At 31.2% G+C, this 17,608-nt stretch overlaps 1 protein-coding gene across 1 annotated transcript in view; it reads left to right on the forward strand.

Annotated features, from left to right (window-relative positions):
- Window positions 1-17,608, forward strand: part of LOC146535099 (multiple PDZ domain protein-like) — a 127,195-nt gene that overhangs the window by 105,454 nt on the left and 4,133 nt on the right. The window contains exons 26-34 of the mRNA XM_085191767.1: window positions 3,956-4,050; window positions 5,402-5,477; window positions 14,194-14,247; window positions 15,259-15,360; window positions 15,642-15,713; window positions 16,001-16,106; window positions 16,248-16,298; window positions 16,496-16,620; window positions 16,899-17,060. Of these exons, the coding sequence (XP_085047893.1) occupies window positions 3,956-4,050; window positions 5,402-5,477; window positions 14,194-14,247; window positions 15,259-15,360; window positions 15,642-15,713; window positions 16,001-16,106; window positions 16,248-16,298; window positions 16,496-16,620; window positions 16,899-17,060 (843 nt within the window). The remainder of the gene's footprint in view (window positions 1-3,955; window positions 4,051-5,401; window positions 5,478-14,193; window positions 14,248-15,258; window positions 15,361-15,641; window positions 15,714-16,000; window positions 16,107-16,247; window positions 16,299-16,495; window positions 16,621-16,898; window positions 17,061-17,608) is intronic.

Genomic DNA, 17,608 nt, shown 5'->3' on the forward strand with positions numbered 1-17,608 from the left:
GTTTGGCTTCAAGCTATCTCCTATATATATCAGGTTAGGGAGAGGGAACCTAGTTTTAAGATAAATAATTTATCAAAACATCGTTACATCTATTAAAAATTTAAATTGTTTTTCGTGCTGTCAGTTTTTGGTGAAAGTCAAATTTCACACATTCTTTGGGTCCGTTATAATGTTATAGTGTTAGCTATCGGAAACAAACTTATAAACGATTCTGTTATACACATTGTATTTCGAAGCTATTGTAGTACATTTACTATAAAAATTTAAATGCATTTTTCTATTTATATTTTTAAATATTTTAATTTTCTTGATTCACATAAGATTATGGTTGCCATAAATCTCGTATAAGTTGAATATGAAAATCCTCCAATAATTGTAATTGAAATAACTTTGTTTTGATTAATATACCTATAAAAAATGTAAATACAATTTATTGTATTAAAAATGAGTTTTACGTAACGTTTTCTAAAAAGTATAAAAAAATTGTTTCCCACTCAGGGAAATTACTATATTTAAATTGTTTTTATTTCCCCGCTTTTGTAGCACAAATCCTAATTTAGTTGTAGCTAAACAAATAGTGACGAACTTTTGTGTAAAACGGAAAATAGGGAGTCTTCTCTTTACCTGCTATTTGCTGGTATATAGGAGAAGCATGACAAGAGTTGTAAGGTCTACACAAACTAGACACTTTAGACAATAATACTTTTAACTCCAACAAAAATTGTATCACAGTAAGGTTTTTGATGTTTAACTTTCTCTTTGACTTTTTGATTCGTCGACAAATTATTATATTTATAGTTTCTTAAAAACAAGATCTATATCTTAATGCATTAAAATGCGTAATTTAAAAAAATACACCAATTTCAGTCAAAATTACTACATTAAACTATTTTGGTAGTCATTAAGAAAAACAAGTTTTCAAGGGCTATAAATATACTGTAATTCCGTTTAAAATTAAAAAAACAGCTTCACGCATAGCAGGGAAAAGGAACCTAGTGTTAACGATTCGTTCCCCACTTTATTTTGTTTGCCTAATTTGTAGATATTACGTATTAAGTGTATATATATACTTCACGTGAATTTATATTTTATTACAAATCTTCTTAATTTATTCTATTACTCTAAAATTTAGACTAATTTTGACTGAACAAATTTGTTTTTCTTAAAATTAGCAACGACTAGGATTACGGTTTCTAGCAACGGAACCCTACTCTCCACAGTTATATAAAATATAACAAAAAAGGATATGCCGAATTTAAAAAAAAATATATAATTAGCCGAACTTATTTTTAATTTCGTTTATTATTTTTAACGTAAAAGGCCGCGTCGTAAAAATGTAGTTTGTAAAAATAATTTCTTTCTTACACCAAGTACGTAGGAGACATCATGTTAACACAATTTTTATTATATCTTAAAATGTATTTATTTTTACAACTGCGGTGATACAATATGGTGAACAAACCTTGTATAGGGAAGGTCACGATTATTTTCACTGAAACAGCTTTTGAAGCCTTTGTGGTACTGTGGAACTGCACATGACTGTAAACGACATGGTTGTGAGTTGAAATTCTATTCGAGAGAATGAAAATAATAGATTATTTTAATGTCTCTGATAGACAAAGCGTGGCGTTGTGCTCTACCATTCAATAGTCAATACTCAATGTCTCAAAAATTGGGCGGAAAGTGGGAAACGGAGTGTATTAACATTAGGTTCCCTTTGACACTCTACTATTAAAAAAAGGCGTGAAGGTGTTAATTTTGCGACTTAAAAAAAAAGAAATGCTTCAGTCAAGTTTGTTTTGCCCGTTCCTCAGAGATTTGTTTTTCCCGTTTCTTTTTCAACTGATAATAGTGACTTGAATCTCAATAAGTTGGAGATAACTCGTCTTGGTTTTATAAAGCACTTTAGCTAAGTCAATACTTTTGTAAAACAATCAAGAATTGCAAGTATAAAACTTCTTTTCGTTTCTTCTTTATGTTATCGCTTAAAAAATCGTACTTATAGCAAGATAGGTGAACGAAGAGCTTAGACACTACGTCCTCCCTTTTGTGCCCATTTTAGTTAGGTGGCGGAAACTAACGCTACATACCAGATTGGGGATTTAAATGTAACTAAACAATACAGATACACCGTGCAGCTGATTTATTTATTTATTTATTTATTTATATAAATTCTTTTATTTTTCCTTTCTCCTGTAATTCCCTTGAACATTGCTTCATTGGAAAATGTAAAAGTAGTTACTTTTATTCACCCTTTATGGTCACCGTCAAAATTTTTTGAAAGTAGTAAGAGGCTCAAATTTGACATTGAACGATCCTATATTTGTAATAAAAATTTCGATATGCGCTTTAAAATCATACCAAATTTGTTAAAATAAACTGTTGTCATAAAAATAATTACATTATTCCTTATTAAATGTAACTCAATTTGTATTTTTGTAACTTTTAAAGATAAGGTTTAATTAAAATAAAACGTAAAAAAAGTGCTTAAAGTAAAATCAGAAGTTTTATATAGGTACATAATATATACATATACAAAAGTAGTATAATAGTTATTTTTATATCCCTGCTCTAATATGAAAAAGATCGAAATGGAAATTTTGAATGAATGTTTTTCTTCAAAGCATGGCGTTGAGTTCAATCATTCAACACCCAATTATTTCAGGCGCAAAAATTGAGCTGTCTTAACACTAGATGCCTCTCCTAACTACTATATTGGGAATAAAGCCACAAATTGGCATCAAAATCCTATTTTTCTATTATATTAAACAATTAAAAAAAATTACAAAGATTTAAGGTCTTCTTTGACGCATATCCTTATTAGCACGTCAAACGTGACGTAAACGCGACGGTTGTAGGTTCGATGCGAACTCAAGGGAATGATTATATTATTTAAATTATTTCTTGTGAGTAAATAGTGTCCTAACACTATCTTCTCTCAACCACATGTGGAATACAGCGTGAAGCTATAAAAAAACAATTCTTAAGTCATAGTAATTATCTCAATATAGCATTCGTATCCTAACAATGTTTATTGCGAAGAGGCAGGCGCAATCAAACAATTACGTGCATTTACATACATTAACGCGGATCTCGGGCTGCGGTCTGGCGGTCGGCCAAGGATCGACTGGCTGGTGGTCTAAGCATCTGTTTATAAATCACTTTAAATATTTTACTATAGACTAAAACTTATTTTTGATCTACATATACTTGACTATTATAATTGATAATGTTATGTAGCTTTATTGAAAAAACAGAGCAGAGAAACAATTAAATTAAGTTGTCCAAATAATGAAAAAAAATCATTAAATGGAATTGAACCCTGAACCATCGATTTATATTCAGTCTTATATACATTTGAGGGATATAGCGTGAAGGTATTTTTTTAAAAAAGAAATCACTCATATAGCTTATCACTTAAAGAGCTAGCGTGTTTGAAATGGGCCGGGAAACTAATCCAGACGAACTATTCTCGTTTAACGTTTAACGTGCGTGATTGAAACGTTACTCGGTATGCTCTCGCTGGAGTCGCTGGCGTTATTGTATAACTTATTGTCTATATATAATGCATATTTGTTTACACTTATAAATGTATGTACAGACGGTTGTGGGTTCGATTCCCACTCATGGAATTGATTGCTATCATTTTTATCTTCACGTTGAATCTCGTATGCTTTTAGCATTATTCGATCATTGACCAAAATTTTAAAATGTAATAATAATCTATGCAATAAATGATTTCATATTTATCTCTCTCTCTTTTTTTATTACTTATCTTGAAAATCACCCAAGTGGCATCGCCTCCGCTGTCAAATATAAACAACAAAGAGTTGTGTTCTAGAGGGCTTGTGTCTGTAGATAAATGGACGTTAATTCAAAAAAAACTCAAACTCTTTTGCTTTATCATACTAGTATAGATTATATTATATTGAATAATATTTTATTTTATTTTTAGGTGAACGGCATAGTGTTGCATGGGAGATGTCATCTGAACGCGTCTGCCATCATCAAAGGTCTTGTCGGGCCAGTCTTCAAAATAATATTATTGAGGTAATTACATTTAAAACTTTTTACTCGTTTTTTAATTTAATAAATCAAGCCAGTCATGGTGCACTGTAAACACGACAGGATGTGGATTCGATTCCTACTAGAAGATTTTTTTAATATTTGTCATTTTAGTGACGAAGCCAAACGTTGAGTTTCAGCACTTGACACGCAATGCCTCCAGATTTCGACGAAACGTGGGGAACGGAAATGTCTTAATGGAAACGTAGTGTCTTAACACAACGTTCCCAGGTTCCTTCTGCCTATGGGCGGGCTACAGCGTGAATGTAAAAAATACACTATTTTTCTTGATTCTGTGAATGAACGATAACTATTTTTATACCTAAATATAAATACTTTGTATCTTATCAAATGTCGATATCTTTATCGGGCGTCCTTTATATAACGGCCGTAGGCGATTTTATTTCTTTCTTGACAGTGAACGAATGTACTGACTTGATGTGCCTTTAACCTTTAATAGAAAAAAATACATAAAATGGCAAATATAGTAAGGTTTATTCAAAAATCAAACCTACAATTGTTTTTACGCAGAATAATATTCAGGTAAGCTACTATTAGGCTAGGTTTTGCGCTATTTTGTTTTGCGCTATTTTATGAGGTTATCATAGCGCAGTAGTACCTACGGTGTTTGACTGTTAACGTGAGGGACGAAATGTGTAAAAATTTCTCTACAGAGATGCTAACAACATAAACAAGCATATAACAATAAGCATTTCAAAGTAGCTTGACAAGAACGTATGGCTTAATCGTCAGAGTGCTTGGACCGTGTCCTAGAGACGCTGGTTTAAATCTCACTACATATAAATTATATGTTTTCAAAAAAAATAATAAATACCTTTTTTATAAATTGGTTATTATGCTTTTCACTGTATTATTACGAATACTCTATATATACTAGTATATAGAAAAGCATAATATGTTTTTCTTTAATATTGCAGCAAGCAATGTAATGTATCGCAGCTGTGACATTCAAAGGGCGACGAAATTTCTTTGAGTAAAATTGAAAAAGTTTTACTAAATATTAGTGTGAATAGTACAATGATTTATATTTAGTTTTAATTAAATTATTTGATTTTTATTTATTATAGTTTACTTTTAAGCTGTTTCCCACGTACATCAGGTAGGCAGAAGGAACCTGGTGTTAGACAAACCGTTCTCTATGCACCGTTCATTTATTTGAGACATGTCGATTGAAGGAATTCAATGTCGCAATTTGTCTCGTTACCAAATAATATTTTTTTCCCAAGTAGATTTCGAACTTACAACCTTCGCATTTACAATGAGACTCTATACACCCTATACAATGAGAGATAATATATCCATTACTTTCTTATAGGCGAAAAGCAGCATTAGAAGATGTCGCAGTTAAACCTCTAACACCAAACCAGTTTCCAGTAGCGCTTGATGAAGAGGTAAGTGAATGTATTAATTATTTATTTATATAATATTGAAATGCATATAATTTTAGTAAAATACTTGTCTTTCTTTATACATTTAAAAAACTAAATAATTAAATATTATTGAGCAATTATTCTGATCTGCGAATTTTACCAAAAATAAGTATAGCTACTTATAGAACAAGTAATAAATTACCCTACTATGAAATAGAAATAGTTATTTTATTAAAATCTAATTAATCTATTACATTAAAAGAAATCAAAGTATGTATTCAACTCTACAAATAACTCTATAACTAAGCATACATTGATGACGAATATACGATAGAGTGCGCGATACTAAGCATTTTTTTCTATTTTCTGATATCTTACGCAATTATACGAGTTAAGCAATGAAAATTAAATGAGACATTACTATTTGTGTAAAATTTCAAGCTGTAACCCGCATATAATAAGGTAGGCATAGGGAACCTAGTGTTAAGACACTCCGTTCCCTATTTTACACGTAACCTTCGTGTGTGTTGTTACGTGTGTAAGTGAGGAAATCAAAATAAATATAATCACTTCCCGAATGGGAATCGACTCTACAACCATCACGTTTACAAGCAGACACATCCCCACTGTGCCACGCGGCGGCATTTATATGTATATTATATTGTTTGAATATAATTTATTATTGTTTATTCGCTTAACACTGACCTTGCAGCCGTCTCTTTCACACTTCACGCTCATGGTTTCCGTACGATTTTTCCTAAACTTAATTATACACACTAATTTCAATCTTACTTTTAATTTAAATAAAGTATAAAATTGATCAAATTTGTATTTTTCAGTGTTTATCTTAAACGTTTCACGACAAAAGGATACAAGTAACTTTAAGAATCATCTTAAATTGTAGCTTACTTGTATTAAGATAAGGTTGACTTTTCATTGCTATTTTCATGGATATACCTTATTTACTTTAGATTAAATCTCGTCTGTTATCTTTTTAGCAGTGTCACACATATAAGTGCTAAAGTAGTAGCGTGGACGCGGCGCAAGAGCACGCATATTATAAATTCATCAAAATTTTTAGCAGTATTATAAATTAATAAACAAGTGCTATAAAAGTGTGAAAGTGTTATTTAAAAGTGGTTTTAAAAAATATAGATCTAAATTTCATTTGATTTCAATATATATGCTAATATTGTAAAATTTACTTTAGTTGTACGAAAATATATTTAACCGCAGGTTAATTAAAACAATTAATATTTAATTTTTTTTTAGATTATAATAATCTAACTAATGTAGTGCAGCGTTGTGGTCTAACTAAACGTAGAAAACGGAATAGTGCGTCATTTATTTACTTATTACAAAGTCTTAGAGATTTTTATTTCATGTGAAGACGACCGTAATATCTATCGACTTATAAAGAACGGTCAACGAGCCGTGGTCGTCTTGAAGTTAAGTTTTCTGAACTTATGTGCATTGTTTACTCGGGAAGAAATTATTCAAAAGTAAGAAAAATCCTAAAATTAAATCTGCACAACCATATATTATAGCAATTTCATGGCGGCCAAGACTTGTCGAACGTACATACTATAGTAATATGTGATCGTTTTAAGTAAAATCTTATATAGATTTCAGTGGCATTTTTTATACTTTCACGCTTTATCCCGCATATAATAGGGTAGTCAGACAACCTAATGCCAAGACACTCCGTTCTCAACTTTCCTCTCGTCATTCAGTCGGGTCATAGCGTGCTGAGTGACTAGGGTCAATGTCTTTCTAAGTTCTTACCACTTTCTAAACAAATGCGGGAAATGCAAAGGAAACTATTTCAGGTAATAAAATGAAGAGTGTAATCGTGAAAAGTTGTGGGTTCGATTCCCACTCGAGGAAATGTAATATTTAATATTTTCATCTTTTCGCTCTGGCAATGAGGCAAAGCGCTGCTTTGAGGTTCGCCACTCAACACCCAGTGCATCCATAATTCGACGGAAAGTAGAGACTGGACGCAACTTAATCTGTACGCACTCTAGGTTCTCAGGTCCCCTCTGAGTCTAAAACTCTTTAAGAAGGCAAGCGAAAAGCGTGAATTTACAATAAAAAAGAAATAATTACTAAATACAAGTATCAGGTAGTTATTTAACAATTATAAGTAGCGGATTTAATGAAACATAGATGAATAATATTATGTTATGTAATATTTATTAAACATAACTATTAAAAACATGCTTATGTAATAAGCAATTTAATTAACATGAATGAATATTATAAACTTAAAGAAAACTATATTTTATTATTATTTTTATCAAAGCGCGGCGTTGAGTAATACCACTCAACACGCAATGCCTCCAGAATTCGGCAGAAAGTGGGGAACGGGGAGTCTTAACACTAGGTTCCCTCTGCCTACCCTAGAAGCGTGAAGCTGATTTATTTATTTATCAAATATTTAATTATATTTTATTTTCAAGGTAAACACACGGTAAATTAAATGATTCATTATGAAACTTAAAAAGATATGCCTCAAAAATTCCTCGGAAGGTAGGGAACGAGGTGTCTTAATGAAATTTGAATGTCTTTGCACTAAGTTCCCAGGTTCCCTCTACCTTACGTATATCGACTTGCTTTGTACGGAATTCAGCGTGAAGCAAAAAAAAACATAATTTACATAAGTTTTTACAGATTAACATCAACCAAATATAGTAATTAATATAAAATGAGGCCATCATGGCACAGTATTATAGCGTCGGACTATAAACGCGATTATGTTCGTTGAACACCGATTTGGTACTAACATTTTTTTAATTTTTTGCATTGTAGCACGTAAAAATATATTAATTCCCGCTCTAGCAGACAAAGTACGGCGTTGAGTTCCATTTAACACGTGTCTGGGATTTATTGTATTTAAATATAAGAGTGAAGCTAACATTTCTCTTAACAACTGCTTAAAATATAACTCATAGTTAATAATTGTATAAAAAATAATTTATATAAGTAATTGGACTTCCATGATTGCAACTTTAAAATATTTTATAATCAAAATACTTATATAAGGAAGTAATAATAATGTTCTTCCTTAAAATGACACGTAATAGTTTAAATCCGGTCAAATAATATTTGTGTCTACTTAGAATTTAATTTATATTTATTATTTTTGTATGGATACATGTTTTTTTTATAAATGTAATTTATGCTCGTTCTGGTAACGAGACAAAGTACGGCGTTGAATTCTGCCACTCAACACGCAATGCCCCCAGAGTTTATCGAAACCCTGGGAACGAGAGTGACTTAACTTTAGGTTCCCAAGTTCCCTATGCCTATTCTGCTACGTTCGGAATACAGCGTGTTGAAATATATTGTTTGCCCACTTTTGGAACATTATGGCTCTTTATCAATGTTATTAAAGCTTGCACTTAAGCTTTTAAGATATTGAAGTTATAGTATAAAACTTTTGAAAAACCCTCCCAATTAAATTCGCGCATGAAGGGTTCCTTATAACTGTATATAAAAAAGGCAAAAAAAATCACGATCAGAGTCCCTTAAATATTTATTCTGTTTTTAGTATGTTGTTATAGCGGTAACAGAAATACATCAAATGTAAAAAAATCAACTGTCTAACTTTGACGGTTGAAGAAAGCGAAGTCTTAGTAATAGGGTTCCGTTCTACCCTTTGGAACGGTACCCTAAAAATCAATAAATAATATGAACACCTTTTTCTTATTATAGGTATATATATATATATGTCGTCAGCTAGGTACTATATCAACAGTAATACATATATTATATAATACATGTAAGGAAGTATATAGAGATCACGTACAACCACTCTATGAAACTCGAGTCGGGCAAACAATCTTTTATCTTCGGTCAGTTGCGAGTGCTCAAATATAACAACATCTAGATACCTACTTAATTATATTGACGCTACCGTATAATAAATTTGTAAATGTCCATTATTATATATTTTTTTACCTTCACACTATAACGCGCATAGAGCAGAGAAGGCTAAAGAATAGTGATAGTGGCAAGGCACTTCGTTCCCCATTTTCCAATTCGATCAGAACCCAACGTTGTGGCTTGAACTTGGTACTAGAGCGTGGAAATCAAAATAATTAATTCCCCGAGTGGGATTGGAACCTCTAATCGTCGGAAGACCTGCCGATGCGCCGTAACTATCGCATTCACAGTCAAACTGTGCCACGAAGGCCTCAATATTATAGTTTTAGTATATTTTTCCTATAAAATATATAAATATGCATTTACAGGTTATTTTTAACATAACAACTTAACAGCTTTCATGTACGCGGCTAATAGTAAATAGCTTTTAAATAGATAATATATCTGATGTAAAAGTAAGATTTACTTTTAGATTAACTCGCTGATAACGTGAAAATGACTAAAGCTAAAATAAATTAATATGGCCATTTACGTGTAAAAAATTTGCACTTATATATAAGTAAATCTGAAATAAAAATATTTTCATAACTGCATCACGATTGCATCTACTTACTTATTTAAATAAAATTTACTTTAGGCTTTGACTTATGATACACAAAGTTTTGGACCTAATAAAAAAAAGTGCTCTACAAACCATAAAAAAATGTGTTAGTGATACAAAAGTGCAATCAAAAATGATACAGTGATGACTGTGATGACCGAAGTGCGTAGACGCAGCCCGGACGATTACTGCAAGCCTACCACCTTCCTTAGAACAATATGGAGACGGACTTTGTCCTTCAAGAAGAAGAAGGTGAGAATTGAATCTCCACTTGTATACCTACTATAATATAATACACTGAAATCCTTTGGTTGAACGGGCTGATCTCAGGAACTGCTGATTCGAATTGAAAAAAATATTTTGTATTGTATTGTCCCATTATTGAGGAAGGTCATAAAAGTCTATATTAAATTACATTAATTATTTCGCATATACATTTCATATTTCTTAGTCATCTGTTTTTCATTACCCTGAGTGAGAATCGAACCCACAATCGTCGCGCTCTTTTTCTGCGTCTTTTCTAGAAAAAATAATTTTATCCCTAAAATACAATAGTACGTGTATGTATGTACGTGCATGTACGTGCATAAGAAACTATAAAAAACACCTTAAAAGTGCTATACACAGAGCAGACAGAATCTGAGAGAACAAAGTTTTTATCATTAAGTCCACTTAAGCCGACTAAAAGAGAAGTTCTTAGTTTTGTTTGATAGCAGAATGGATTACTTAGTGCAAGCTAATAGATTAATGAAATTTTGTATCTTACTATTATATATTTATATTTTTGGAGATTTTATTCTATCTCTATAAATATAGATATTTAGAGTATATCTCATTGTATTTCTCTTTCAATCTACATTGTATTTCATTATACAGGTGTTTCTTTAGATAGATTAATTCATACAGGCGATGGAGAAAGTAATTTCCAAATATTTTTACCCCCTATAATATCGCCTGAAGTTAAACAGTTTCTGAGATATTCGCCATTCATAACAATATCTAAATATACGCTAAAATTTCTTTTTTGGGATATTAGATATTATTACACATTCTTGTAATACGTAATTTCTTCATTAATTTGGAGGAAAATTAAGTAATATCTTAAAAGTTTCTTCTTAGAATTATATTTATTTGGTATCAATCGGAAGCTTTCCCTTTACGTTGCAGGGAGACCAGCTCAGACCAGTGCTTACAAGTTAGGAATTAAGGGAAGGTTGAACAAGCCTCTTGAAATGAGCATTAACGTTCACCTTTTATTGAAATATTTGAATATTTTTAAAATCTACTTTGAATTTAGAAAATGTTTCATGAAACTATTAAGCAATTGAAATAGTCTTGTTATTTAATTGAGATTTCGATAAAAATAAAATTGTAACTTGATAAATTGAAAGTCTGTTTAATATTTTGACTCCATTAAAACGTTGTTTTGTTAGGTATTATGCAAATGTAATCTGCGCATTGTTATCACACAAAATTACAGCGAGTTTTTTTTCGTTTCCGTTATTATCTGTATAAATTTTTAAACCAACTTTATCAAAAGTTATCCTGGCGCAGAGGTACAACATTTGTAAACGCGCCGGTTTTAGGTTCCCGCTTGGAAAATATAAAAAATACTTAGTTTTTCCCGCTCGTCGCGAGGTTTAGTCTTGAAAATTGGGCGGAAAATGGGGAGCAGAGTGTCCTATCATTAAGTTTTCTCTGTCTACCATGCTGCAAATGACATACAGTGTGTAGCTAAAAGTCTTGACAGAATATTGATAGGCTTTCTGGAAACCGACCTTTCTGCATTGACTAATGGTCGGTAAATGGACTCTAAGTGCTAATTTAAAGAGCATGAATTATAATATCAATATTGGCGTTAGTTCATTTATTCATTATTTAATATAGTACACATTATTTAAACTTATGTAGGAATATTACATATATTTCTTATCAGTTGTCTGATTACAGCAGCCAACACCAGTCTGTAAGTTGTCTAAACATATAAAACTTGGGGCTTTATAAAAATTCATTGCTTTTAATTCAAAAACACTTGTTAAAATATTTAAAATGAAGTATTAATGTGAATATTCTCGTATTATAGCAATAGTTATTTACACGTGTCCTTATTTGCATCTGGGCAAACACAAGCACGCCTTGTCTTCTTTGTTTTAGTTAATTTTGCATTAACTTTGTTTTATAAATATGTATTTACATAATATGTAATTTTCTCTCTATAAACTTATATAAAATTTAAGTGTGCCCTAAAGACTTTTATTTATTATTCGGTGGAAAGTGAGGAACGGAGTGTCTTAACACTAGGCTCCCTCTGCCCACCTTGCTGTGTGTGGGATACAGCGTGATGCTAATTTTTTTATTTTATTTACATGAATTTAACGCTTGTAAGCTCCCTAATCTCTAATTAAATTATAATCAATATTAGTATCCAAACCATTTCCCCTATTAGAAATTGAACCCACAATTATCTCTTATTGCAATAACATTATCACATCCATTGATTGCGCCGACGGTGCCATTACCGATAATAGTTTAATTATATCAAAAGGCAGACGTGGCGTTCACTTAAGTGGTGCACCCACTTTTGTGTAAATGTCACGGAACACGTCCATTCATTTATTATATAGAAAATAATATGGGTAATAAATGCGAATATAGAAAAAAAAGTTGTTTATTACTTTTACGTAACTAAACGCCACGTTTTATATTACCATAAAAGAAATAAAAAATCATTTATTTCCCTCTACTTGAGTGGAACTCATAACTATTGAACTTATATTCAGTTTCCCCACTGTGCCACGGTGGCGATAATTATAACTAAAAATACATTTTAATGTACACCGTCCACGTTATATGTAATTTAGCATAAGTTATCACCTAACGCGTAGCAGAGGTCAAATCTCTGTGAAACCGGTATAGTAAGTAATTTTAACGCTAATTGAAGAAAAAATATATGATTTATGTACTGTATAGCAAACTATCCTGGCCTCAAAAGGCCAGAGTAGCTAGGGGTACAAGCGAGCGACTGTAAACGCGGGTTCGATTCCCACTCGTGGAAATGAAATACTTAATGTTTTCTTTTCATCGTTCTGTCACGAAGCTGTGAACCTGTCGCATTTTCAATATCTCATAGATAAATTCATGGCCTAAAGGAAAAATAATTCATATTATTTATGTCATACTGAATCAAAATCTGGTTTAACGATAAGTATAGACTCAAGTCCCATCTTCAATATTAATGTTTTTATAACTAAACAAAGCACGTCGTTACACTCCGACCAGTAATAGTTGAAAATAAGTAAAAAAATTCAAAGTGACCTATCGAATAAACTGTGGAATGTCAAAATAAAAAAAAGAAACATACATAAATCTTCTTTTATTAAAGTTAAGACAAACATTTCAACGACCATTAATCGTTTTTTCGCTCAATCTTTAATGTCACGAAATACCATTAATCTTTGCCCTGTTATCTTTGATATCTTTTTAAATAGAATAAAAATAATATATAAAATATAATAATAGTCCGGCGTTGCGCAACCGCATAACGTGTGAGTGTAAACGCAAGGTTTGTGGGTTCGATTCCATTCTAGAGAAAGATTTATTTAATTTCTTCGTTTAGGAGTGCAAAGGTGTATCTTAGTACTATGTAAACAATAACTGTGCCAACATATATAGGTATTGTAGATACCTTGAATAAACTACGTACTTTTAACTTTATTAAGTACAACATACAGTATTATAAATTATTTGAGTATATTTTTATTATTATTATAAAATATATATAAAAATTTGAACGCAGGATTTTGAATCTCATTAAGAAACTAATTAATTAGTGATGCTAATTAGCTTTACTTTAAAAAATATATTTATCGGATTTTTAAAATGTTTTGGTTAATAATTTAAAAATAAAAAAAATCTACTAATAAAAGAAATATAAAAAGCGTATTACGTTAAAATATTAAACAATTAAAAAATTATCGTATGAAAAATCGATAACAGAATTTAACTTGGAAATCATCTGAGATGCGGATTATTCTCTCCTAAGTGTGAAGTGAAAGAAAATTAAAAAAAACACACTCCAATTAATAGAGCCCACGTCAATATGGCATACTTTTATATATTTAGAATAACACTTCCTGTCATTAAATTTTGCAGATCAGTTAACTAAAGTTAATGAGTAAGATTCTATATTTAACGCAGTTGCTACTTTATATTTGATCTAATTAAAACTATCTACGTTGTTACTTGCAGGCGGACGACCGCTTCGCCGGCTACAAAGGTGTACGGGATATTACTGTCAAAAAGGTAAGGATTATAAAGGGTTATCTTATTTTTTTTATATGGATTTTTAGCAGTTTATAGTGTAAATTAGATTAAATTCAAAATCGGAAAATCCATTTTTTTTTTTATTTTCCGGCCAAAGTTGTAGATTTGTGAATGTGTAGAAATTGTCCTCATTTCGCTATATATTATTTTTAAAAATATATCAAGTTGCAACAATACGTAGTGGATTCAAATCCCATTTGCGTTTCTTGTTATATATAGGTACTTCTTTTATCATCTTCTTTTATCTTTTATCGAAAAAAATACAGAATAAAACTTAAGACTGTCGCTTTTAAAGTGGGTATCCACTTTCATGCCGTATTATAAAAAATAATTATAATTACCAAATTATACACGTCTCATTAGACCATTTGCTCGAAGATAAATTAAACGTAGGAACAATATACGCTTAATAAAAGCAAATACACATTCAGTTTGTTAATATTTGAAACTAATAAGGAAAACGTTATCTTTTGCATTATTTTATAATAAATAAAGGAAAATCTATCTAGGAAAATTATAATAAAATAATACTTAAATTTCAAATTGAAAACGTAGACACAATGAAACCGACCTCCGACCGACCGAGTTTTTGTATTGGAAAGTAAGTGCCAATTAGGGAGCCAATTTCACTTTGCGAGTGCCTTGAATACTATATATTATTATTATATATAGTTAAGAGCATACGTACATATGGAGATATTATATGTATGTACATTTTAAGATGACCTTTAAAATAACTTTCCCAGAACTTTTGAAGATGCGAAACAAAGAACGGAGTGTCCTAACACTAGGTGTTCTCTGTCTGTCTTACTAATTTGTATTGTGGGCTATGTAAAATGATTACAGTATAAATAAATGGCTAACTAGCCACGATGGCTTCGTTTTTCTTAAGTTATACTAATTTTAAAAGGTATAATCGTTATTTCTCTACTTCAATAGGAAATATTAAATATATAATATTTAATTGACAATATAATATTCTCGCTACAGGGGCCGTCCGGCTTAGGAATAATGATAATAGAGGGCAGACATACAGAAGCTGGTCGAGGTATCTTCGTGTCGGATCTCCAGGAAGGCAGCGCGGCAGAACAGGTAAAAATAATTTTAAACAATGTAAAAGTAATTAAGCTCGTAACCTAGAATAAATGATTTAAATATCATAGAAATACAAAGATTTTCTTGTTCTGAAATTAACAATTTCTACAAACATTTTATTGCCTCACTAGTTTTACATGAACAAATATTTAAAAATAACTATATTTAAAAAAAAATAGAGATTAGTTCGTTACTTTAATCTTTTCCTGTGCATTGAAATCTGTGAGGATTAAAAAAGTAAAAGGCAATGTTATTCTAATAATTATATTGAATTTCAGGCTGGTTTAAATATTGGAGACATGATCTTGGCGGTGAATAAAGACTCTCTACTTAGCTGCAGCTATGACGCCGTAAGTTACATATATTTTTATTTGAAAAAATCTTTGATATTTGCAATTTTTAAACATTTTAAATAAAGTTTTTAAACCTAACTTTTTATATTTTTGGAAATCTGATGTTACCCAGCGTCCTGATCCTTCCGTCCTTATAGAATGAGATCACTATATCTTGCCCTCTTGTGTGGTGGGTTAAGCCTCATGCTTCAAAGTTTTGGTAATCAAGACATATTTATCCATAGTCCCTTTACTTTCCCCATACATAAAAACATTGTTTAAATTAAACAATATTTAATTTCTAGGCGGCAGCAAAGTTAAAGCAAACTGACGGCGTAGTAGTACTTACAGTATGTAGTCCCAACATGAAAGATCCTGATAAGAACGATGAATCTGCGTCTGGAGCGTCAGGTACAATATATAATACGAAAATCTAAATCAATACTAACAACATTTTTGGTATACTTCTTAATTTAATTCTTGCTATGCTTGCTATAAAGAAAAATAAAAGCTTTTTTTTATTAATAATAACTTCTACACGTTTTTTTATAGGAAACAAAACAGACCCGTCTGGTCCCACTACACCTAAGCCTGCTCCGAAACGTAAGTGTTTTACTTAATTATATTAACAAGAATGGAATGTGTTAACACTAGGTCCTGCACCTATCACGCTATGCTGGAAAAAGAGTAAAACTAAGAAATGTGATGATCAAAAATCGCCTTTTTTATTATAACACTGACAAATCGATTTTGCTTAATATATTTTTTATATATAATCTTATTATATATTGTTATTTCAGCGGAACCGCCAGCGGACCCAGCGACGGCGCCTATCAAGTCAAATCAAGACACTGTCATAGAAATAGCTACTAATAACGAAGTGCTTGGAATATCACTGCTTGGCGGTAGCGATACTTTGATTAATGTAAGTATTAAATTATTTTAAAATAAAGAAAAACATGTCTGGGCCATCATGGCGGGTTGGAGTGCCCACTCGGGAACACACTATTATATATTAATGCACTATTTCCTCGATTTGATGTCAAGACAAAGTGCGGCGTTGAGCTCCATTTTATGTATAAACGGGATATACTAATCAAAACAAAAAGAATTTTGCACTTCGAACGATTTCAGCTTTATAATATTAGTATATAACGTATATACAGTTTTTTTTCTTATTCCTTATTATTCTTTTTTTTTCAGGGTCCAGCAGCTGTAATTCTCGAGATTTACAAAAATGGCGCGATCGCTAAGGACGGTAGATTAAAAGTCGGCGATCAAATAAGAGACTGCAATGGAGTCGCCATCAACAAAGACATGAGTCACGAGAGAATCTGCTTATCTATTAAATTGAAATTACCTAAGGTAAAATTACTAAAGTCATTTTGTTGTATCATCTAGCCTTGATGTTGGTAAATAGTTTATTATATTTGTATTTTCTATTTTATGTATTTTCTTAGAAAATTATTTTCAATGTTATTTCGCAGAAAGAAAAGTTGATATAACATTCTATAATTTAAAGGTCAGTGCTCTTGGACGGTTAACAAGAGGCACTGGAACATTTTCTTGAAATTTGTCTTAATATATTATTTCCAGTACGCAGGAGCATAAAGGTGTAAACGCGACAGGTTGAGGGTTCGATTCCCGCTCGAGGAAATATATTTTTTTATATTTTCGATTCCTCGTTCTGGTAATGAGGTAAAGCTTCCTTGGAGTTAAGTTCCGCCACGAAACACGCAATGTCTCCAAGATTTCAGCGAAAAATGGGGGACGGAATGTTTTAACACTAGGTTCCCAAGTTCCCTCTGCTTACCCTGCTACGTGCGGGATACAGCGTGAAGCTAAAAAAATGTAATCTTGATTTACAAGTAATTATAAAGTATTCTTTCTAATGATCATCATTTTAAATGTTT

Source organism: Heliconius melpomene, chromosome 10, assembly GCF_056956725.1.
Source record: "Heliconius melpomene rosina isolate 202511_hmr_F chromosome 10, ASM5695672v1, whole genome shotgun sequence".
Taxonomy (NCBI): domain Eukaryota; kingdom Metazoa; phylum Arthropoda; class Insecta; order Lepidoptera; family Nymphalidae; genus Heliconius; species Heliconius melpomene.